The sequence below is a fragment of the Drosophila albomicans genome, chromosome X, assembly GCF_009650485.2.
Source record: "Drosophila albomicans strain 15112-1751.03 chromosome X, ASM965048v2, whole genome shotgun sequence".
Classification (NCBI taxonomy): Eukaryota; Metazoa; Arthropoda; class Insecta; order Diptera; family Drosophilidae; genus Drosophila; species Drosophila albomicans.
In genome coordinates, this window is record NC_047627.2 from 26,221,501 (window position 1) to 26,247,642 (window position 26,142).

At 35.8% G+C, this 26,142-nt stretch overlaps 1 protein-coding gene across 16 annotated transcripts in view; it reads right to left on the reverse strand.

Moving 5' to 3' along the window:
* LOC117577879 (uncharacterized) overlaps window positions 1-26,142 on the reverse strand; it is a 143,426-nt gene that overhangs the window by 38,145 nt on the left and 79,139 nt on the right. For 7 of the 16 annotated variants that reach the window (XM_034262842.2, XM_034262843.2, XM_034262841.2 and 4 more), the window contains 8 exons: window positions 16,167-16,278; window positions 13,987-14,218; window positions 13,748-13,922; window positions 9,972-10,013; window positions 6,776-6,802; window positions 4,372-4,493; window positions 2,791-2,945; window positions 428-520 (listed from right to left, as the gene is read on the reverse strand). In XM_034262842.2, coding sequence (XP_034118733.2) covers window positions 428-520; window positions 2,791-2,945; window positions 4,372-4,493; window positions 6,776-6,802; window positions 9,972-10,013; window positions 13,748-13,922; window positions 13,987-14,218; window positions 16,167-16,278 — 958 coding nt within the window. The remainder of the gene's footprint in view (window positions 1-427; window positions 521-2,790; window positions 2,946-4,371; window positions 4,494-6,775; window positions 6,803-9,971; window positions 10,014-13,747; window positions 13,923-13,986; window positions 14,219-16,166; window positions 16,279-26,142) is intronic. The other 9 variants (XM_034262855.2, XM_034262849.2, XM_034262850.2 and 6 more) reach the window with 2 other exon arrangements.

Here is a 26,142-nt window from a genome sequence, read left to right on the forward strand (position 1 = left end):
ACATGCTAAATGTATTTGAAATATTGAATTCAAATTGACGTAGTCTGTATATAGAACGTGAAATTTGCTTGCCAACTTTACTATTTTGTAGAACTGTCTGATGAGCTGAGAGTAAATGTTGCGTATACGCAATATAATAAATGCAACTGACGTAAAAGAATCGCTTAATGAACAGAAGATTGAAGTATTTTGTATTCATGGTTTGTTGTTGATTCAACAAGTTCAATAATATTACGTATACGCAATGTTCAAGCATACTGACATTACGTATACGCAATGTTCATTACAATTATATATATTAAAATTACTAATTGGAAATACATTTGAAACGTATTCAGAGCATGTAAGTGTAACCAACTTTTCAATAATCAATAATCAGTTGAGTTGAAAGACGAGACAGTTGTGAGTTGTGTATTTCGACACTTACCACAATTAGCAGAACAAAGTAGATCCAATCCCAGAAGCTGTGCGCGTCCTGCACGTAATACATAATGTCCGTCCAGCCTTCCAGCGAGATGACCTGCAGAAAACAAAACGAAACGAAACGAAATGAAAGGAAAGGAAAGAATAGTAATCAAAATCATTTTTAGCGTAATTAGCAGCGAATCAGGCAAGGCACAAGGCACACAAAGATCAGCAATGTGTATTTGTGCGGTGTCTGCGTTGCACCACGTCACGTATGCGTAATATTTCGCTTTGTCCAGCACGGTTATGACTGGACTCTGGAGTCGGGTTTAATGCGTATTTGATTTGTGTTTAATTGCACAGCCTTTGACCTGCCTTTGCTGCCCATTGTGCACATGCCTTTGGCAAGCCAACATATCAAAATCAGAAATCAAAGGAGACCACAAGCAACAAGAGAAAGGGAGAGAGAGACAGAGAGAGAGAGTGATATATGTATTTAAATCGACATTTGCTGCATCTGTAATTAAGACACACTCACACACACACACACAGAATGCATGATAAATACATATTTCGAAGCATTTTGCAGTTGCATCGTTTCTAGCTACTTTAACTGATTTATTTATAGATATATCTGAAACTACATATCTAGCAGCATCTGTGTTATCTCAAATGGCATTCATTAATGTTTCTATCTGGCCATCGTTGCTTTTAGCTGCATAGCTAGAGCTCTCAACTATATATTTTGTTGCTGTGAATGTATCTTCATCTGATTGGAAAACAAATATCTATGCGATTTTATTGTCTTGCACGCTTTTCTACATCTCAATTTACAGCTTTAAAAATCATAAATTCAGGCAACTATTTACTTAGATTACGAATTTGTTTACTTGAAACTACTTCACTTGAATAGTGCACCTTAAAAGTCGATAGTTTTCTATAGTTAATTGCTGCTAAACAAAGTCATTTTTGCTTTCATATATAGTTTTTTATATAAATATAGTAATTTGTCCAAAGTTATATTATTCAAACACATTCTTAAACAACAACTAACCAATTGTCGAGTCTTTAATTTGCGAATTGATATATATATATATTTATTTATAACTTATCTCTATTGTTAATAAATACAGTTTTCGTAACAATTCAATTGTTACTTTTTTATTGTCATTTATTCGAAATCCCATACATTTTTTTCTTTAGTTCGTATTAAAAAAAAAGTAAGAACGACAAAAGCTTTGCTATTGTAACAAGCTTATAGTGATGGATACAAGGCAAGGCTAGCGATATTGTTATATTAACATAACTATGACATAAAAAGAATAAAGTACTGTTAAGATATATCATATATATAAAACAATGCTAAGTAAAGTATCGAGCAGTCAATGTTCACAAGTTAAATAACGAAGACTTGCATTCACACTATTTATGTTAATTTTTAGCTGCTTCTTGTCAATTGGAATTCCATAATTTTACACATTTTTATTAGTAATACTTTTAATTCTTTTATTTCGCCTCATTACTACGTATTCTTTGAATCATTCGTTCAACTATTTGCAATAGCGTCTAACATTTGTCATCACCTAATGCACAAGCTGCATTACTGACTTTATATCTCATTCTAACCGTCACTCTCTCTCACTTTCTCTCTCTCTGACACTCTTCTATATCCCATTTATGTGATGGATGAATTCGTCTGCTCTTTGAACATCAGAGCAGAGAGTGTGGGAGAAAATAATGCAATTAAGGGGCAACGAAATTTCCAAGTAATTTCTTAATTTTGCAAAGTGATTAAATCAATCAATAATGTTGTTTAGCCCACCCAATAAGCTGTAGGCGAGACATGTCATTGACTAATCGCTACGTTGCGCATACGCCACATGGTCCATCTATGGTGTGCTAGCGAGGATGAGGACGAGGACGAGGATGAATTCATAGTCGACGAGGTGCTGTCAGAATCTGCTGCCCTATGCAAATTGGCAGCTGTTTGTCTGTTGATGCTGTTGTTATTGTTTTTCTCGTTGTTGTTGTTGCTGGTGTTGTTTTAATGAAAGCGATGCCAAAAGTGGCAGATGCCACCGCATTTGACAGCAGCTGAGCAGCAAATTAACATGCAACTTTGTCACTGTCATTGCGGCACCGACTGCAAACGGAACGGAAGGACGAAGAGTCGAAGGGACGAAGGACGACACAGTAACAGTCAGAGACCTAAGGCCATGCTGGATGCTGACTGGTGGACAGTGTTTTGGGAGTTTGTCTGTCTCTGTCTCTGTGTGTGTGTGTTTTGTCAATTTGCTGTCATTGTTATTTTTGTTGAACGAAAGTTGTCAGCTAATTGGTAAACGGTAAATGGTAAACGGGAAAACTGTAAACGCTTCTTCTTACCAGGAATATGGCCACCCAGGCCATGCCAATGTTGTCAAACGATATCGTGCCCTGAAACGGATTCTCGCCCTTCTGACGGCACGTCGTGTAATACTGATTCCAATTCACGCACGACGTGTTCGTTGGCTCGTTAAGGTCCAGCAGCTTGGCCTCCTCTGCGAATTAAGACGAAAGATTAGTGTTTAATTCACAAGTTCACAAGTTTGAGCGCACAGTTAAGCCTCGCTACAATTGACGGATCCTTTTCAGTTGCAATTCATCAAGAATTTTCTATGCAAACGAAATCTACGGCAATGATTTTTATTGATAATGGTAAATACTTGAAGTACGAGTATTCAGCCGCTTTTTCAGTTACAATTGATCAAGGATTTCCTATGGAATAGTTTCTTATTAACGAAATCTACGTCAAAGTCTTTTTTAATTGCAAATTCATAGTACTTTTAGTGCTTTTTAAATAATTCATCAAGAATTTTCTATGCAAACGAAATCTACGGCAATGATTTTTATTGATAATGGTAAATACTTGAAGTATTCTGCCACTTTTTTAGTCACAATTCATCAAGGATTTCCTATGGAATAGTTTCTTATTAACGAAATCTACGCTAAAGATATTTATAATGGTAAATCGTAGTTGTGTTTACTTGAAGTAAGGATTTGCCGCCTTTTCAGTTGCAATTCATCAAGGATTTCCTATGGAAAAGTTTCTTACTAACGAAATCTATGCCAAAGACTTTTCTAATTGCAAATTCATAAAACTTTTAGTGCTTTTTAAATAATTCATCAAGAATTTTCTATGCGAACGAAATCTATGGCAATGATTTTTATTGATAATGGTAAATACTTGAAGTATCAGTATTCAGCCGCCTTTTCAGTTGCAAATCATCAAGGATTTCCTATGGAAATGTTGCATACTAACGAAATCTATGCCAAAGACTTTTCTAATTGCTTTTTGAATAATTTGAACTCTTCAATATGCTATTGATAAATATATTTATTCGTATTGCGAATCTCATCATCGATTATGCATATTATTATAAAGCAATTATATTGATCAATTTTAAATAATTGTTTCAATTTGTAAAGCAATTCGTTAGTTAAACAGCTCAACTTATTTATTTCTTTTTTGTTTTATAATTGCTGTGACATTTTTAGGAATAAATTGTAATCTTTATTGATGATTTTAATGGTGCTAATTAAGCACAACTTGGCAGCAGATTTCTAGCATTGGCATTCACAACTTTAGCTTATTTGGTTATCACACCTTGAAGTATCTAAAAATGTTTCGAATTAGGCAAGTTCAACTGTATAATAGGAGAACATTGTGGAAGGCAGCTAAGCGGGTGGTAAAATTGTGAATAGGGAGTGGGAGGAAGGGCGGAAGGGAGGAGGAGGAAGAGGAAGAGTGTCGCTTAATAAGTTGTAAAGTCAAGCGGCGCGCGCGAAAGCAATTAAAAGTGCCATCAAAATTTGATTAACACGCGCCGTTTGCACTTCATTTTGCTTGAAAAGTAAGGCAAAGTTTTTGAGGAGTGGAGATTGCTGAGAGTTGGAGAGTTGAGTTGAGTTCGTTTGGTCACTTACCGTTGCAAATGAGTGAGCCGATGCGATAGGGTGGAAAATTGCCGCACAGATGCATTCCCGAATCCTCGGGCGTTGAGCAGATGTAGTCTTGATCCTTGGAGAATTCATAATATTGCGACAGGCTGAGGTTGAGGTTGAGGTTGAGGTGCAACAAATGTGTGCAATGTGCAATCGAGAGAAGAGAATGTTTTGCGGGATGCGTTTGATTAAAATCAATTTACCATCCACAACAGACAGACAGACAAGAGTTATAGAGTTTTTTTTTTTTAAATGGAACGAAATTTCATATTTTCATACAAGTTAAAAGAGTAAGGAATACAGAGAGAGAGAGGGAGAGAATAGAGAGTGAAAGAGAAAGAAAAAGAGAGAGAGAGAGAGAGAAAGAGAGCACAAAAAGAGTATTTTTTGTTGTTTTAATTAACCATATTCATATAGTAATATCATATAATATTTATACGTAGAGTAAATGCCATTTATGCGTACGAGTATTGTAACATTTACATACATGGACAATTTGATAGAAAGAGATAGATAGTGAGATAGAGATAGAGAAATAATTTAGAATTTCACTTTTGGTGCTAAAAATTTCGAGTTCGAGTTGCATAGAAAGAACAAGTGAATGTGTGACAAAGACAGCCGATCGATCGAACTAATGTGAGAAACTGAGTCTGCCAATCGTACATAACCAATAACCAGAGTGAAAGAGTGAGCGAGCGAGACAGCGAGAGTGAACAGTGAGCAATAAATAGAGAGAGCGAAAGCGATAGCGATAGCGAGAGCGAGAGCGTGACAGACAGTTTATCAGTGAGTAGCGAGTGTGAGATTAGTGAGAGTGAGCTGCAGAGCGACAGAGAAAGCGATAGACGACAGCAAGCATGAAAGCTTTCGCAACAGACAAAAGAGAGTGAAGATAAGCATTGATCGTCTGTTAGTTAACACAGTTGAAGCTTTTAGCTTTACATTAGTTAGGAGAGCCTGGCTTTCAACAGCTTTAGTGAAGGCAAGCGTTGAAGTTAAAGTTTTGGGCTTAGCAATCCAAACCAAGCTTTAAACTTAATTAGAGCTTTTATCAGCTTGAAAGCTCAAATATCAAAGATAGTAAAGACAAGAGCTGATCGTCAGTAAAAGTTTTGAGATTTCGATGGTAATACTTATCAAGCTTTAAGTTTGTATTTAAGCTTTCGACAAGTTTAAAGCTTGATACAGTTTAATCTTTGATCACTGGTAATACTAGCAAAGCATTTAGCTTGATCTATATTTTTGTTAGCTTTAAAGCTGTTTGCAAGAATTGAAGCATTGAAATTGTTGGATTAAGCTAAGCCAAAGCTTAAGTGAGAGAGAAAGTGAGTGAGAGAGAGAAAGTTGAAAGTAAATCTGAAATTGAAGCAGAAGCAGAAGCTTTAGCTAGATCAGAGAAATAGAGAAGAGCTGAGGCAGCTCCAGATGCGCGCTAACACAAATGATGCAGAGTGTGCGGGAGAGACGCAGAAAGAGAGCAAGAGCAAGAGCAAGTGAGAGAGAATGAAAAATGGCGACTAAGCCAGCGAGAAAACGTAACACATAAAAAGGTGTGTGCGCACTCTAAAGAAAACAGCCACAAAATTAAGCCGTAACACTTTTCCAAAAAAAAATTAAGATGAACAAACAACAACAGCAGCAACAATAACAAAAGAAGGCAAACCAAAAAAAAAATAAAAAGTAAAGAACCAAAGAAAAAAGTTCAAGAAGAAAAAATGTCGAAGCGCAGAAGCAGAAGCAGCAGAAGAAGCGGCCAAGCAATTTAAATTAAACGCACAACCCGCAAAATGGACGCCAAAGACGCGAGAGCGCGGAGCCAAAAAAGCACCGCAAAAATGTCAACGTAAATGTGTGAGAGTGTATGTGTATGTGTATGTGTGTGTGTGTGACAATAAAATGTGTTTAATATGCACGTGCGCGCACCAGCAAAAAAGCCTCAACTTCCCCTTTCCTTACACAACAAAAAAAAGTACCACAAAAAAACGTAACATAAAAAAAAGAGACACACAAAAAAAACTCTTGCAACAATTCGCGCGCGCTTAAAAGTATGCAAAACTTTTTATGAAGCTGCGTATGTGAGTGTGTGTGAGTGTGAGTGTGTATGTGTGTGACGTATGTAATGCGAGTTTAATTTTGATTATTGTTGTAGCTTCTTTTTTTTTTTTTTTGTGGTGAACTGTGTTTGTGGCACAAAATGGGGCCAGAGACGCTGGCGGAGGATTTAACGCTTGTTGTTGAAACATGGAGCGGCTAAAGGCAGTGAGGAGAGAGTGGAATTATTTTGGGACGGGGGGAGTTGTTTTTTCGTTTTTTGGGGGGAGTGGAGTGGAGAGTTTTGGGAGCAGATTTTGGTTTACTAGAGAATGGAATGGGCAGCTTTAAATACCTTTGCAATAGAAACTGATGGTTTTTCCTGTAAAAAGAGTTGAGCTTACAAAACAATATACACACACACACACACAAGAGGGGGCGGGGTGCGGCTGTGTGTGTGTGTGTGTGTGTGTGTGTGTGTGTAAGAGTGTACAGTTTGTGTGCGTGTATGTGTGTGTGTGTGTGTGTAGAATCAAACACAACAAAATTTGCTTGCCAGGGAACTGCTTGAGCTTACGTTTGTTTTTTTGTTTTTTGTTTTTTGCACGCTAGGAAAACGCTATTAAAGTACTGTATAATAAAAACTACATACAAATTTATATACTGCTGTGTGTGTGTTTGTGTGTGTGTGTGTGCGTGAGTTGCGGCTAATTGGTATGCTTGTTGTTGAGCTTTATGCCTATGTGTACGGCGCTTCATTTGGGGTCAGTTCCGAAAAACACAAACACAAAATGTGAGAAACACAACGCAACAAAAACAAAAAAAAAAACATACTTTTGTGGTAAATGAAAGAACAACAGCAACATACACACACACGCACACACACACACACATAGATAACTATACATAGAAAAACACTCACATACATCAACGTCTAGGAAAAGACATTTGAAAACTATGAGAACGCAATAAGAACAACAAAAATTGTACAAGAGAGATGAAAACACATTTGTATATGTGTGTGTGAGTGTGTGTGTGTGTGTTGTGGGAAAAAAAAACTGTTGTTACGGGGCGAAAGACCAACACTACGGTCACACACAGACACCACACACACACACACATCTATAAACAACAACAAAAATTGTACAAAACAATGAGAAAAAACATTACGAATATAACAAGTATCATCTCAGCAGGTGTGCAAAGTGGTGTGTGTGTGTGCGTGTGTGTGTGTAAACGAGAGACTGTATGTGTGTGTGTTGTACTTTTGGGTAGAGCAATAAATTCGTGTTGGCTGCTGTGGCAGTGTGACCGCAGCTGTAGTAGCAGCAGTTGATTGTGAAAGGCAGCGAAATGCCGAGATGGAGAAGGTTGGCCAGCAATCTGGTATATTTTGCACTCTATGGTATATTTTGAATGAAGTACTATATAAATAGTAACCAAATATTCGGTATATTTTTAGAATTTTTCTGCTATGTCTGACAATCTGGTATATTTTGCACTCTATGGTATATTTTGAATATAGTGCTAAATTAATATACCAAATACAGCATTTAATATATTTTTAGTATTTTTTTCTTGTATATTAATTTGATATATTTTAAACTACTTTGGCTGACAATCCTGTATATTTTTCACTATATAGTATATTTTGAATATCGGGCTATTTTAATATACCAAATACAACATTTAATATATTTTTAGTATTTTTTTTGGTATATGAATTTGATATATTTTTAAACTGCTTTGGCTGACAATCTGGTATATTTTTCACTATATGGTATATTTTGAATATATTGCTATATTAATATACCAAATACAGCATTTAATATATTTTTAGTATGTTTGCTGCATCAGCTGACAATCCGGTATATTTTGACGTTTTTGATATTTTGAATATAGTACTATATCAATATACCAAATATAGCATTCAGTATATTTTTAGTATTTTTGCGGTATATGAATTTGATATGTTTTAAACTGCTTTGGTTGACAATACTGTATATTTTTCACTATATGGTATATTTTGAATTCAGTATTATATCAATATATCAAATACATTATTTGGTATTTTTTTAGTATTTTTGTTGCGTCGTCTGACAACCTGGTATATTTGGACCTCTATAGTATTCTATATATCAATATACCAAATATAGCATGTGGTATATTTTTAGTATTTTTCACTTGAATATTTACTTATCGCTTTAGTTTTTGCATTTACTGCTTTGCTTGATTTTTCTACATAAATTATCAACTCTATTTATATTTCTACACCTCTGCTCACTCGGATTTTCTACTAATTTATCGATAACCAGCTCCCCACTACTTTATCAATAGTTGTTTTCTTCTCACCTTGCTTTTCTTTTTATTTAATTTTTTGCTTTCCGATTTACTTAATCATTTTCTATTCCTGTTCCTGAACTTTTCGCTTTGTTTTTACTTAAAGCGCTGTTCCCAGAAAATTATATATCAAAAAAATGCATGGCCATTCATAAAACATTTGTTTATTGAATAAATGAAATTATTGAAAGAAAGAGATCAGCTTACATTTCAAGCTAAATTTATTGCAGCTTGCTTGCAATTTCATATGCAGTGCTGCTATTCCAAAGTTTTTATTAATGTACAAAGCAGAGCGTAGATACTACATTTTTCAGCTGCTGCGGTCACACTGATATCAACTAGACTATGTTGAGGTTATGTTAACTTTCCAGTGTTGCAAAAAAGATGTGTTAAGTTGTGTTTGAGTGTTGAGCAACTGTTAATTGAGCTATTGTTAATGCTGTAGTTACAGTAAAGGGCTAGTTTATCAAGTCTATATATATATATATATAATGTAGTTTACGTATATTTATATAAATGTAGTATTAAAAGTATTAAGAAGGTATTTAGTATATTTCATATATCTGCAAATATTACTTTTAAAGTGTACGAAAGAGTCGAAGAGAGAGAGAGAGAGAGAAAGGTTACAGATAGAGCGAGATTTAATTTAGTTTGCTTGGAGTTAAGTTTACATTTGAACATTTATAATTCTTGGGATCAGCTAAAAGAGAGAGAGAGAGAGAAAGGGTTGGGGTATCGTGATGGGATGTAAATAGAGCGGGCAGCGCTAGAGCTGAGCAAAAGAGATTAGTGCTAGCGATGATACATTTACATACATCGCTCTGGGGAATTAGCGCGCGAGCGCTAGCTTACGGGTTAGAGATAGACAGAGAGAGAGACAGAGAAAGAGAGCAATATAGAGCGCTAGAATAAACAAGAGACAGAGAGAGAGAGAGAGAGAGAGAGAGAGCGAGCTAGTAGACGACTAAGGTTCATTTACGTGTGTGTTTTCTGTGTGTTGTTTGTTTGTGTTTCTGTTAAGCAACATTTTACTTTTAGTATTTTGTTTTTTTCTTTTTTTTTTTTGGGTATATTTGTTGGTAGATTTTAAAGATTTTTTTAAATAGTTGTATTTTTGTTTGGCGTGTATTGTGTTTTTTTTTTTTTTTTTGTTTGGGGGGAAATAGGGTAGAGTATTTAAGAGGGGGGAAAAATAAATCATTTTATCTTACGAGTTAACACGGACTCGAACTCTGTACACTTCAGGTAGTCCCCTGTAAACAAAAAATTTGTTCGCGGTATGATTTTTGTTTTGTTTAGGTATTTTGCTTTTTTTTGTATTTTCATTTAAAATGAAGAAAAACAGAAAACAGAAACGGAACACAAAAATGTGAAAGAATAATTTGTGAAAATCAAAATTGAATTTGTTACATTTTTTTTTTGTAAACTCAATATGAAGAAAAATAACATTAATTAAGTTAAATGGGGAAATTTGAGTATTTGTTTTGAATAGATTTAATTAAGTTTTTTTCTTTATTTTTCTTTATTGTTTACATTTCATCTTTCACTCGGCTGCCAATTTATCAATTCAAATTGTTATGCGATTTTTTGTGATTTATCTATTATTTTTCGAATGGTTTTCAGCTACAACGGAAAAAAGAAAACGAAAAACAACAAAAAAAAGTACGAACAGAAAAAAGAAAGTATGAAAAGTAAAAAGGAAATATGTTGTAGAGAACTGGAAAAAGAGTTTTTCATATACATATATGTAAATATGCAGTATATTTGTTGATATTAATATATATTTGTAATATTGTTGTTACTGTTAGCTGTTGTTGTTGTTGTTGTTCTTGTTGTTGTATTTGTTGTAGTGGTTGTTGTTTTTGGTCTGTTGTCTGCACATCATAAACAAAAAATGAATAAAAGTTGTGAAAGTAATAGAGAGAAAACTCGCCTGCCCTTTGTGTTGAATTGGCGAGTTGTTGCTTCAACTGTTGCATGTACTTACAGGTGTGTATGTGTGTGTGTGTGTGTGTGTGTGTGTGTGTGTGCGTGTGCGAGTGTGTGTGTGAGAGCTGCTAGCAAAAAATAAACTTGCATTTTATGCAAAACTGCGTACGAAAAAATTCGCGAGAAGAAAAAAAAAAAAGTACATCAAAATAAACAGTAAATAACTAACGCGCACATGATCGACACCTGCGATACCCTGCAAAAATTTTATGTCCAAGGTTCCCCATGGACACCAGAATACAGACAATGATTACGTATACGTAATATACGCCTCGACAGCGGCCAGAAAATATCAATGAAATATTAAGAGGATTGCCCGAACGTGTTTCACAATGATTACTCGAAAATCTTGGCAAAATATATGCACAATTTCTTCCCTATATCATATACATATAGTACATATATCGTTCATGTCCCGGGCAATCAAAAAGCTTCAAAAATGTATATGGAGATTTTTGCATGAGGCATGTGAAATTCACACCATTTAGAGTGCTGCCCATTTCAATCAACGAGACACAGCAGTTAAAAAGAGACAGACAAAGACAGCAAGACAGACAGAGAGAGAGAGAGAGAGAAAGAAGAAAGAGAGAGAGAGAAAGAGAAAGAGCAAGAGCGAACACAAATTTAATGCAGCAATCGGAAATGCAATAAAAAAAAGAGAGAGAAAAGAGAAAATCGGTTGAGCATAAAAATTTGCATTGCTGTCGCGAATTATTTACAATAATTATGCAAATCAGTTGGCGACCAACAGAAAAACCAAAAAAAGAACAAAAAACGAGAGGAAAACGTAAAACGGGGCATAAAATTAACACCTAAAAGTGTGGCCTATTTTCCGTTAAATGCGAAAATGTAAAATTCTTTTTTTCAATATATATATGCGTGGATATATACATATATTTATATATATATATATATATTGTAGGTATGTACAAATTGCGTGGCATGCAGAACCATCGATTAACGATAACACAAAAATAACCAACAACAACAAAACCGAAAATAAAAACGGTAAACGAATAAACTGCATCAGCATTTTGGTCAAAAAACAAAATTGCCAAAAAATCAAAAATTTATGTTGCCTACTTTTCGGGGCACTTAGTGTGCACCACGTGTATTTGTGAGTGCCTGCGTGTGTGTGTGTGCGTGTGTGTGTGTGCGTGTGTGTGTGAGTGTATTTGCTGCTGCTGACGTCATTGACAGATGGACAGACAGCTGGACAGTTGGCCGTGATAAATGATTGTTAGTTGGCAAAACCAAAAAAATATTGAACATCTTTGCCAAGAGAGACAAAAACGAAAGAGAGAGAGAGAGAGAGGGAGCTGCAGTTGACAGCAGGCAACACAATGCCTGCACTTTAATTTAATTGTCAATGTCTTAAGCTTGCTTTTGTTTTTTTGTTTTCATGTTGATTTTGAAGTCCAGCTCTCTGCATGCTTAATTTGATAACTTGCCGAAATATTGCCTAAATATAATTCGTGTTTTAGTTTTCAATTTCGTTTTGAAGGGGATATTTTTTCGACTCTATATAGTATACACTCATGACCAGGTTCAACAAAGATATGTCTGACTGTCCGTATGAAAAAGAGAGATAGAGCTATCATTTACCTCAGAACCCATTTATTTTCTAAGCAGATCATGTTTCCATAACATTTTTCTCACTCCCACAAACTTCTGATTTGAATCTGGTTTATTTTGTTCTCTATGGCATATTTTGAATGTAACATATAATCCAAATACAACTGTATAGTTTCAGTTATTTCGGGTCTTAGTTGATGTGACTGAAAATCTGGTATATGTTGTACTTATAGTATATTTTTATGCAACAGTAGATCGATATACCAAATACAAGCATATGTGTATTTAGGTATTTCGGGGCGTTTAGTTTATGCTAACAATCTGGTCTAATCTGTGGTATATTTTGGTATATTTTGAATGTAGTGTAATATTACAATATACCAAATATTATACATTTTTTTGGGTATTATTGAAAATGAGTATATTTTGTACATGTTTTTTTGTCCCCTCTTGGTATTATTTGGTCTTTTTTGTTGTCCCAGAATGATCTTCTTAGTTGTTGCCAAAGTGAGCCAATTCAATGTCTAAACCGACTGTTTCACTTTCTGTTTTATAGTACACTTAAAAATAGGACAACTCTTCACTTATATACACAGATTTTGCTGTGAAACTGGGGCTAAGCACTCTGCTGCTGCTGACGACATCCAAAAGGAGGAGAAATGCACAGAGAACTGTCCAAGCTGGAAGCTGCAACTTCATCAAATTGACGAGCAGTCATTGCATTTGCTATGCAAATTGTCAGCACTTGTACCTCTGAGTGTGTGTGTGTGTGTGTGTGAGTGTATACGTGTGTGAGTGTGGATGAGAGTGTGGGCTGTAAGCTGTCAGCTGTGAGTGGCATTTGGTTGAGAACCCAAAGCGAAGCCAACGCAAAAAGTAAAAAATATGAATCAGCAGCCAGGCAGCCCAGATGCAAAGAGAGTGAGCAGGGGAGGAGGTGACAGAGGGAGAACTATATATAAAAGAGACAGTCAGAGAGAGAGAGGAGGAAAAGGAGAGAGAGAGAGAGGAACGCTCAAAGCCTTAAAAATTATCTAAGCAGCTATCAAAAATCAAAGCCAAAAATCAAAAAACCAAATCACAACGCAATAAATCAATGAAACCAAAAATGAAAAGCACATGAAACGCAACCGAAAATGTCAAAAATTATTAAGATATATATATATATTATAGTAAATATATATTCATATATGTGTGTGATTATATATATGTCTAGGCGATACGATTATCAAAAATATGGTATATATGTATGTATGTTTATCCATTGCGTCGTCGCCTGCAGCAGACAGCAGACACACAGATTTTGTGATACACAGACTCGGTAAGATTTTCGCGTCGTCATCTCTCAGTTGGATCGTCCGTTGCCCCACCCATATATGGTATATATACCCTCGTGTTAGATGTCCGTTGATTGTGTACTCACGTTATGGGATAGATCATGCCATCGGGTCGTTCCAAAGTGCATCGCTGTCGCAAGATTCCCTCCCACAGCTGCACGCCGATGATGCCAAAGATAAAGAACACAAAGAAGCAGAGCAAGAGCACATTTCCCAACATGGGCAGAGTATCCAGCAGTAGCATCACCAAGATACGCATACCTAAGAGAATGCGATACATTATAACAATCGCCTTACTATCGATCGATATGTATCGATCACTTACTGGGTATGCGATTGATTGCTCTCAGCGGTCGAAGCACGCGTATCGTTCGAATTGCCGTCAAATTAAGATTCTCCACCTGCATCACATACTCCGGCAGCCCAGCAAGCACTATGAAAAAGTCCAAGCGATTCCACGAGTCGGCCATATACGTGTTCTTCCCACAAAAGCCCATGGCCACCATTTTGATAATCATCTCGAGGGCGAAGAACATAAAGATTATGTCGTCGAAGCTCTGAAAGAGAGAGAGATTGGAAGGCAAACGTTTATACATCATTTGCACAGACTTCAAAATGAAGAAAACAAACTCACTAGAAAGCAATTGATTGACTCACTTTTCATTGATTACTCTAATTCCCTACAACATTTTGAAATTTTAATATTTGTTTTTATACCCGCTACCCATATAAAGTACATATATTCTTGATCAGCGTCAACAGCCGAGACGATCTAGCCATGTCCGTCTGTCCGTCTGTCCGTCCGTCCGTATGAACACCTAGATCTCAGAGACTGTAAGAGATAGAGCTATAATTTTTTTCGACAGCATTTGTTATGTTTGCACGCAGATCAAGTTTGTTTCAAATTTTTGCCACGCTCACTACCGCCCCCGCAAATCAAAAAAATCAAATAACAAGCGTAATTTTTATAGATAGAGTTGCGAATTTCGGTATATACAATAATTACTATAGTATTTATGATTCCTGAACATTTGGTTGCGATCAGATAAAAATTGTCAAAGTTATTAAAGAAATACTTTTGTATGGGCAAAAACGCCTACTTACTAGGGGTTTTAGTTGCTTTGGCTGACAATCTGGTATATTGTGCCGTCTATGGTATATTTTGAATGCGGTACTATATCGATATACCAAATATACCATTTGGTATATTTTTAGTATTTTTGCAGTATATTCGGTATATCTTGAGAAAAATACCGCAAAATATATTTCTTTTATTCAAAATGGGTAGCGGGTATCTCACAGTCGAGTACACCCGACTGTAGCTTTCTTACTTGTTTTCTTTCGCCTTACTAACTCTTTTTGAAGAACTTGCTTGCACTTGTTGAGTGACTAATTTCTGAACTGAATCCCATTTATGAACATTTGCTCATCCCTTATTATACAACACTTTGCCATACACATTATATTATATATTATATCATGTTGAGCAGCAGTTACATTGTAGACTCGCATCAGATTAGCTACAATCTGAACTCACTTGGGAGTCAGCCAGTGTCAACTCTATTAATGAGTGTGTGCCTGTGTGTGTGTGGATGGATATTCGCATAGTTGTGTCAACACTTTGGCAACGCATTTAACTAATTTTGTCACTGGCCATTTAACCATTTCCTTTGCTTTGCCTCTGACTGTTGGGGGAGCTCAGTGGAGAGCTTAAAGAAAAGTGCAAATGACAGTTGTCAAAATGAGCTCTCTACTCTGTCTGTCCACTACGTGTTGCTACACAACATGCGTCTACGCCCACACACACACACACACACACACACACACACACACACACACACACACACACACACACACACACACACACACACACACACACACACACACACACACACACAGAGCACATAGTCGTAGGGCAAACAATGTGGCAAGAGCGACATGCAGTCCACGACGACGCTGCTCAAACAACTCTCAGCAATTTGGGCGCCACTTATGTCCTTGTCGTCGTTCATTCTTATACTTTGCCTCTGCACACTCTCTTGGTTTCCAATGTTGCCAATTTGACGCTGTCTCTCTTCCCCTCCATCTCTCTCTTTCCCTGGCGTTTTTTTTTCGGTCGTGTGCTTTACACTTGGCTGCGGCCAAAATGTGTCTCTGCTGCCTTCTGCTGCCTGCCTTCATATCATTTACAAACATTTTCGCACGTTGCGCTTCACATTTTCTATACGCTGTCTCGCACTGTAATTGCCTCGAAGCCAACTCCCTCCATCTCCCCCCTTCCCTCGTGTGCGTTGCCTAATGAGCCGAAGTGCCTGTTTGATGTCATCAGCAGCAAAGGCAGAGAGACAGGAAGTGAGCCAAAAAATTGCTTAAATAAATGACAGTTAATGTGACGCCAGGCGATGACAGCTTGTCGGTCGAAGGGATGAAGGAAGGTGCAAGGTGGAAGGAGGCCAGGTAGTAGATACACACACATACATAGTTAGATCTTTTTGGCTTACTTACCTGCAGTATCCTGCAGCGCGGCTTGAGGCACGTATCGTCCACACAGGGCTGATACATGCCCAGGGTAATGCAGTTCAGCAATATGACCAGAATCGAGATGCGCTCGAACCACGTGTGAGTCGAAAACATAGTTACAAGTTAAGGGAAACTCTCTCTTGAGCATGGAAAAAGTGTGTGTAAATGCTGTAACAAATAGTAACAAACACAGTCGAAGCAACTACAAGCTAAGCTTGCATATTTAGAGAACATCATTTAAACAGTATTCAGTTCAGTATTTTTGTTTCTTAGAACTTGAACTTCATGTTACTAATAATAATCGTAATCAAAATTAATATTTTTAAAAATATAATAAATAAATGTACAAATAATAAAACTCAAATATGCCATAAAATTCTTTGGTATGTACCAAACAAATATACCAAAAAAAAATACCTACATATAATGAAAAATTCTTAAATATACCTGAAATATATATCAAATAATTATATTGAAAATACTTAAATATACCATAAAAATACTTAAACATACACCAATTAAATATACCAAAAAGTACATTAAAATATGTATTCAAATAATATACTAAACATACCAGAAAATATTGAAATAAATATAATTTATATACCGACAAATTACTAAAAGCACACATTTTACTTTTTACGAATTCATGTTAAATGTTATAAATAAAAAAAATCCTAAAGGCGAGAGTGGTATTTTCTTACAAATATACCAAATAAATATACCAAAAAAAAATACCTACATAGAATGAAAAATTCTTAAATATACCTGAAATATATATCAAATAATTATATTGAAGATACTTAAATATACCAAAAAAATACTTAAACATACACCAATTAAATATACCAAAAAGTACATTAGTATATGTATTAAAATAATATACTAAACATACCAGAAAATATTGAAATAAAAATAATTTATATACCGACAAATTACTAAAAGCACACATTTTACTTTTTACGAATTAATGTTAAACGTTATAAATAAAAGAAAATCCTAAAAGCAGGAGCGGTATTTTCTTACAAATATACCAAATAAATATACCAAAAAATACTTTAATAAAATAAAATAGTATTTAAACATACCAGAAAATATTTATTTTAACGAATTGATGTCGAAATTTGTATTCCAAAAACGAATTTTAAATTAGTTCCTTCTTTAAAGTAAAATTGTGATGTTTTCCCATTTTGTGTTGCGACAGAATTCGGTAAAATTTTGCAATTTTGAAGTTAAATATTAATAACACTTTTGACTTTGATGCTTATATACAACTTTTTATCTTTACAGATCGCTTTGAAAGTTGTGCAAGAACTGCAAAAAATCAAGGTAAGCTTGGCTCTATTCAAATTTTTATACTGTTCGCATTAATTTGTGAGCGTAGTAAATATAACTTTAAAACGCACTTAAACGGCTTTTAGCTTAGAACTCGATCTGAAAGTTTATGAGATAGAGATTTTAAAAGAAGCTGACAAATAAATCAAATATACGCCTAACTGTCATCTCAGTTGTTGTCTGTCTGTCTGACTGTCTCTGAGTCTGTTGGACAGTTTTGTTTTTCTCTTGGTTGTCTGTTGATTCCAAGGACGAAATGCAAAAACGCACAACTTGAAGACAGAGATGAAGACGAAGACGAAGAAATAAGCCAGCTGAGCTCAATGTTAGGTAGTTGCTGCATAGATATAGATACTCTCGGTTGCTGTTTACCAGCGCGACTAATGCGCGCTCAAGTACTTGTCAACTTGGTTGCATTTCGTACTCAACGTGCTCCGTCTCTCCTCCTCTCTCTCTCTGTCTCTCTGTCTCTCTGTTAGTGTTTCTCGTTAGTTCGTTGCGGTTGTTGGTCGTTTGGGGTTTTGCTGCTTGGCTACGCTTTAAGCAAAATGGCAAAGAAATGGCACAAATTGATGACAGTTACTCACTCACTCACCCATCCAACTATTCATTCATTCACTCACTCATTCGGGCAGTCATTCAGTCATTTCGGGATAATGCAATGAACCAGTTGCACAAGCAGCAGCAGAACGAAAGAGAGAAGAATATGAAGTTTGCTAAGCCTTTTAGCCAGTCTGCGATTATGCACAAAATGTAAGCCACTCACAAATTGACTGACTGACTAACTGACTAACTGACTGACTGATTGACTGCTGCTCAAGCATATAACTGTTAATATTGCCAAGTGAAACTCCATGAAAATATGATGATTGTGTCTGATTGATTGTCTGGCGTGGCCTCAAGTGCCTGTTGAGAAAAACACGACCAGATGTGCTCCATAGTTGGATAATAGAAAACGCATTGAAGTGAATCAAGACAAATGGTCAAAAGTTAAAGCAACATTTTAATAGTTGCAAAGTTTTTCAAAGAAAACGTAACGCAACAAGAGAAGTATCAGGACTTGTTTGATTAAGACTGAAAAGGAAAGAGGGAAAGTTGATAAGCAAACAGTGTAAAGAAAAGAAGAGAAGTACAGTGAAGAAATGCTATACATGAAATCAATGACAGTCAAAAGCAAACATAAGCGAAGAAAGAATGTGTAATGAGCAAGCAACAAGCAATTAGAGAAGTGTCAAGGTTTTTGTGAGTGATCAAGGCTGAAAGAGGGGAAAAGCAACTTCTCTAAGTTGAGAGAAGTTCACAAGTAGAAATCAAATCGAGAAGTAAATGCATGTGAACTCAAGGATTAAATAAGTACAGTGAAAAGTGAAAAGTTAAAAGAGACAAGGAAGTAAAGAAGGTCGCACAAAAAAGTCAAGTGAGCATAGATTTTAACTAAGAAAATTGGAACAAATATATAGAGATTTAGCAAAAATATAAGTAAAGTCAATTAGAGAATTACAGTGGATAAGGAAATACTGTAACTGTAAAAAGAAGTACTCAAGCAGAACAGAGAAGGTCACACAATAAAGATTAAGGACATTAAGAAGTACAGGAAATGATAAACAGAGATTGTAGTTAAGAGAAGTGTATCAAATATATTGAGAGCCAACAAAATTCAGAGAAGTACAGTGGGGAAAAAGAAAAGAGTGTAAGTAAAAAATGCTTCAGAAAAGAATTACTCAAGAAGTACAGAAAAGGTCACATAATAAGGATTAAAGACAGCAAAAATGCAAAGAGTCAATGATTGGAGAAGTATAGTGAAAGTGAGGAGAGTCTAGAAAGAGAAAACTGTGACTCAAAAATGCTAGAGAAGTACAATAAAAGGTGAGCATAGATTGTAACTTAGAGAAGCTCAGAGAGAGCCAACAAAAATGTGAGTAAAGTCAATTAGAGAAGTACAGTGAGGGATAAAAAAGATAATGTAAACAAAGTGTTTTAGAAAGTATTACTCCAGAAGTAAAGAGAAAGTCACCCAATAAAGATTAAAGACATTGAGAAGTACAGGGAATGTTAAACAGAGATTGTAGTTAAGAGAAGTGTATCAAATATGATGTATTGAGAGCCAACAAAATTCAGAGAAGTACAGTGAGGAAAAAGAAAAGAGTGTAAGTAAAAAATGCTTTAGAAAAGTATTACTCAAGAAGTACAGAAAAGGTCACAGCAAAAATGCAAAGAGTCAATGATTAGAGAAGTACAGCGAAAGGTGAAAAGTGAAATGAAAAGCACAGTACAATAACATAGATTTTTTGGAAAATTTCGCTGGTTTAATGTTGGCTTTCTTTGCAATTTCTAAAGTCTCTCTCCGCCTCTCAACTCTCACATTGTATTGCGTCCCCTTTTTGTACATGAATAGCCCGCAAGTTTGTGATATTTTTGCATTAAAACAACAATCTCGGTGGCGCCGCCGCGAGCCTTCAATACAGAGAGAAAGAGAGAGAGAGAAGCCAAGGCCAGGAGAGCAGTCAGCCACAGCCACAGAAAGGGGAAGGAGAGGAGTGCAAGAGAGGAGGAAGGGTAGGAATGTGGCACGGGCTTAATGCATGCCAAATGCGCACCAAGGACCACATTTTTTATGAGGCGCGCAATTACGAGGAGGCAGTGGAGAAACAGAAAGAGAGAGAGAGAGATGGAGAGGAAACAATGGTGGGGAAATGTTTACGCTATTAACGCACAATTAAAGATAAAAACGGACGCAACACAATGGACAGCACCCAAAAAGGACAATCGCCCAGTCCCTGCAATTCATTAGGTGAACGTGCAGGCCGCGAATGTGAGGGAGATAGCATAAACGAGAGAGAGAGAGAGAGAGAGAGAAAGAGGGAGAGGGCAAAGCGGTTAAATGGACAGCATATGCAGGTCAGGTCGCCAGTGTCATAAAAACAAATGTGAAAAGCGTCGACGACACACACGAAAAACGAGCGAGGAGAGTGCGGAGAGTGTGGAGAGTGGAGAAAAGTGTGTGAGAGTGTGTGTGAGTGTGTGTGAGTGTGTGTGGAGAGAGGCAAAGCGGAATCGGGCTGTATAAATATTGCAACAGCTCAAATATGCGACACTAGCAAAGCGAAAGAGATGCAGATAGAAAGAGAGAGCGTGATAGAGAGGGGGCATGGCCAAGGGGGAGTGGCTGCTATGGCATGAGGAGGGAGGAGGGGAAGCTGGTGTAGGCACCCATTATTTTTGATTTGGCGCGCAACGGCAAAGGCCACCAACAAACCAACAGTAAACAAATTAAGTCGAGCGTAAAGTCGGCCAACGGAGGCGCCGAAATGGGGGCGTGGTCATAGCCAGCTCCCACCTCAGGGGGAGGGGAGAGGGGCGACTCATGCGAGCGTGCAAAAATCGCAACAAATTAAAAGACTGACAAACAAAAAGCGACCGTGAAGCCGACTCAGATGAATGGACACGAATATTTCTGAATACGCCAGCCAAAGGCGAGCTAGAAAGAGACAAAAAGCGACATAGAGAGAGAGAGAGAGAGAGCGAACAAAACTTGAGATAATTGGCAATGGGGAAAAAGCATATATACCTATATGGTATAAATATAATACCAATATATGGCCATTGAATTGACTTTTTTTTCCACTTGAAATCGAAAACAAGTTTCGCATTCTTTTGAACACATCAACAGAAAAAAAGAGAAATGTAAAAAACAAAAAACAAAAAATGACACAAAATTGGAAGCAAAGAAATGTGATGATTGAGTGGATTTGTGTGTTTTGGCCCAGTTCACAATTCACAATTCAAAGTTCTAAAGTTGAGCTGAGCTCAATTATAAGCTGAATACGAGCAAATATGAATTTGCCGCTTGAATTGTGCTTTTCAAATGCATTTCGAATGCATCTTTAATTCATATTTTGATATCGAGCGCATTCTAGTTGGCAAATCAAAAGTATGTTAAGCTAAACTAAAAGCTAATCTCTTGAAAAATTGTGTCGACTTTGCTTCAGATTTTCTTTTCGATGAGTAAAAGCAATTGAATTGTTTTCTCTAGCAGAGAAAAAGTCGTGAAATACTCATTGTAAATTCCAATGTGCCAATTAGTGAATGAGTTAAATTCATTAATTTAATATTATTAAATTTTTGCAAATTTGCAAAATTTTAGAAAATATGGTTAGCTAAAGAAATCAAAAATCAAAAATCAAATCATTTATTGAATAAGGCAAACATTTTGCTTTCATTTTTGACGGATGGTCAAGAACTGAATCTGAATTAATTCGTTTTAGCAAAATTATGCTTAAAATATTTGTCGATATTTTAAATATTTAAGCCACAAATTTTATTTGATTTTGGAAATCGATATTTTGAACTCTATTTTTATACCCGCTACCCATAGGGTAGAAGGGTATTATAACTTTGTGCTGGTATGAAATGTATGTAACAGGTAGAAGGAAGCATCTCCGACCCCATAAAGTATATATATTCTTGATCAGCATGCCGTCTGTGTGTCTGTCCGTCTGTCAGTATGAACACCTAGATCTCAGAGACTATAAGAGATAGAGCTATAATTTTTTTCGACAGCATTTGTCATGTTTGCACGCAGATCAAGTTTGTTTCAAATTTTTGCCACGCCCACGTCCGCCCCCGCAAATAAAAAAAATCGAATAACAAGTGTAATTGTAAAGCTAGAATTGTGAATTTTGGTATATACAATAATAAATGTAGTATTTATGATCCCTAAAAATTTGATTGCGATCAGATATAAATGTAATACCAAATAAATGTATACCAAATATACCATTTGGTATATTTTAGTATTTTTAGTATATTTTGGTATATTTTAATAATAATACCCCAAAATATATATTTTTGTAGTATAATTGGTATGTTGTGAGAATAATACCGCAAAATGGGTAGCGGGTATCTCACAGTCGAGCACACTCGACTGAAGCTTTCTTACTTGTTTTTAATGGATGTGTATATTAATACCACACATAGATATTTATATATGTTGGTATTTTTCGGTAGTATCATTTATATTATACCCAATATATGTTTTGGTATTTTTTTAGTATATTAATGTGGTATATTTTAAAAGTTTAATACCACAAAGTACCAAAAAGAGTAATACCATAAAGTATTATTTGTATTATAACAAATTCGGTGTATTAATTTGGTATAATTCGGTACTTTTCGGTATACTCATTTTGTAAACTTTTAAAGAATAATACCGTAAAGTGTTATTCATATTATACCTAATATAGCTATTGGTATATTTCGGTATATTCATGTGGTATAGTTTTAAAGATTAATATTGTAAAGTATTAACATATTTCTATTAAAAATCAGAAGCAATTCTGTAGTTTTTCTATTTCTATAAAATAGTTTTTAAATAAACTACATAATAACTATTGCCAGGGATTGTAGTTTAGATATTTGCAAATAGAATCGGAAAAATAATGTGAACTTTAATGTATGAATGTTATATGATATGATATGAATTAAAGCACAAATGCTGCCAGCTGTGTTAATGAGATTTATGTGAAATAATTGATGAAGCTATTGGCAATGAAACCGAGCATCGCTTAGCTATATCGATTTCAAATGCGTGTGCATTATTAATGATGCATTAGTTTAGGTCGCTGTCGCTGTTGTTGCTGTTGCTTCTGCTTCTGCTGGCCTTGCTTGGTCGGGAGTTGAGTTGAGTCGACCTGTTGCAAGCTGGAGAGATGCTTCTGGAGTTGCCTCTGGAATGTTGGGCATCCCAAGCACGTGGTAATCGGAATCAGTGCAAGTCGACTCAAACAAGAGGGAAAGAGGGAAGGAAGTGGAATGGTTGGAGGCGGGAATTCTCTGCTAATGGGGTCGGAGTAATTCAGCGCATCGTCAAGTGGCCAAAGTAGATGCCATAATTAGTGGGGGGCGTGGCTGAGTGGGCGTTGGCGTATCGCATTACAGCACTCAGCTTAGCTGGCATGCTAATGATGAGTGAAAGTTTCCCTCACACTTCCATTTCGAAATGATTGAACGCGTGGCGTGTTGTCCTTGTCACACTAAAAGCACCGTTAAAAAAACAGCTCAGCTCAGCACTTTTCTTTTTTTTTTTTTATTGCTGCCAAGACGCCGCTGCAACTTGCCAAAAGATAGAGATGCAACTTCTTGTCTCTTTGGCTGAGATTAGTTTCAAAAAGGGGCAGCCAAAAGTCAATTACTATTTGTGCTCAATGCCGAATTGGCCAAATTGAATTGTGTGGCAATGGCGCCAAAAGTTGCAGCGAATCGTTGTTGCGATAAACAATAATTGCAAAGTGTGGCAAAAAGCATCTCTAATCGTAAACTTTTCTTCACACAAAGAAAAACAAAAAAGAAACGTCATAAAATCGTCGAGTTGTATAGAAAATATTACGACTCCCCCAAGGAGGGAATAAGTGCTGGCAAATCAAAATTTATGGCAAACAATTAAATGAATCACAGCGATATGGAGATGGAGATGGCGATGGAGATGGAGGGAGTGAGATAATCTGCTTGCCGCTCGCTCGTGCATCGCATGCCATGGACAGGAAATGGAAATGGAAATGGCAAATGGCAAATGACAACTTCAAAGCAAAGCAAGTTCAAGTCCAAGTCCACACACAAACGGGAAATTGCAACAAATAGTTGCCAGTCAAATTATTGTCGGACTCTAATTTCCAAAACTCGAAAGGAAATGGAAGCGACAATTGCGATGAACATAAAGATACATCTGTATCTGTGGCTAAAGATTGACAGCGCCCAGAAGAAGAAGAAGAAGCTGTGCAGCTCGTAGAAATAATTGCTTAAAGACGCAATAAATTTGATTTTATGCGAAAGCTTTTCTTTCTAGTTTTTTCATCTCATTGCTTAAAAATAGTCTTCTCTCTCTCTCTCTCTCTCTCTCTCTCTCTTCTCTTCTCTTTTTTCCATCTCTAAGCTTGCAGTTGAATTCCAATTTATTTGTCAGTTGTCTCGTAAAATTTTTGCTATTATTCAGCTCAACTTTTTGCTGCTCGCTGGTTGAATGAAGCAATTAAGAAACAAAAATACGCACAAACAAAATTTTTAACTAAATATTTGTGGCCAGTATTCGCAAATAATATCTAAAGAATTTGTTGGAGTTTGTTTTGTTCATTTTTAACAGAGAGTCCTTAATTTGATTTTTTGCAAGTTTGAGTTTAGCAAAATTTTGTTTCAAATGCTGAAGCTAAATGTTGTTTATAACGAAAATGAAAAACTATTCATAGAATCTGTTCAACATATTTCATTATTTTTCTGTATTAAATGTGAAAAAATAAATCTTCTAATGTAATCTGACTGTAATTAGACTTTATCAAGATTTTGCTTATATCGAATGTGAAGCATTATTCATAATAAATTTGTTTAAGTTAGATATTTTTTTAGTTGAAATACGAATATTTTTTGATTTCATATATATTTGATATATTTTGTACTCTATGGTATATTTGGTTTAGTAGTATATCAATATACCAAATATAGGCTTTGGTATATTTTAACGTATTTGTGGTATATTCATTTTGTATATAAATTAAATTATGAATTAATTTATGATTATAGTACTGTATCAATATACCAAATATAGCATTTGGTATCATTAAAAAATACCGCAAATCTGTTTATTCAAAATTGGTAGCGGCTATATTATTTCTTACTTGTTATAGTGGAAATTTGTTCAATATTTTTGAGAATTTTTGTATTCCCGATGTGGTATATGTTGTACTCTATGGTATATTTGGAATTTAGTAGTATATCAATATACAAAATGTAGCCTTTGGTATATTTTAGCATTTTTCTGGTATATAATATTGGAATATCTTGAGAATAATATATCACAGATTTTCTTTTATGCATTTTAGTGAAAAAGTGTTTATAATCAACTTACTTATTTTCATGCTGTTCAAAACAAAAGTCTAATCAAATTCATCCGATTGTTCAGTGTGTGTGTGCATTATAGTTTCCGCTAGTTAATTATTAAATATAATATTTTCATATGAAGTTCTCTGATTGCAACTTGTCGCTTTAACTGCCGCAGAGATGGCCTAAAGCCATAAAGCATGTTTGTCCTTGGCTAACACACAAAGAGAGAGAGAGAGAGAGGGAGAGAGAGAGAGAGAGAGAGCTCTCTCTGTCATTCGCATCATATTTACTTCAGTTCAGCTTGAGTTGCTACAACTTTTGCCATTCCCCTCAAGAAAAAGCATCGCCTTGTGTGTGTGCGTGTGTGTGTTGTTTACGTTATGCTGAAATGTGTGTGTGTGTGTGTGTCCTTAAATATCAACGTCAGTCAATTTTAATTTCAGTTTAAATTAAATGTGAAGTGCGCCCAAAAGTATGCAAAGCGATTTTTCATGCACATGCCACAGTACGTGTCTGTATCTGTGTGTGTGTGTGTATGTCTCTCTCTTTCTCGGTCGCAGTCAGAGGGAGAGTAAGGGAATGGAGTCGATGTCGGGGGGTCGCGTAGTGTTGCTTCACTGATTGGCGCACATTATCCCCAGCGACAACAACAACAACAACAACGAGAAATGACAGCGCAGAAAGCAAGGTGAAGAAGCAAAGAGAGGAGAAGAGGGAGAGGGAGGAAGAGAATGAGAAGTGAAAACGACAACGACGA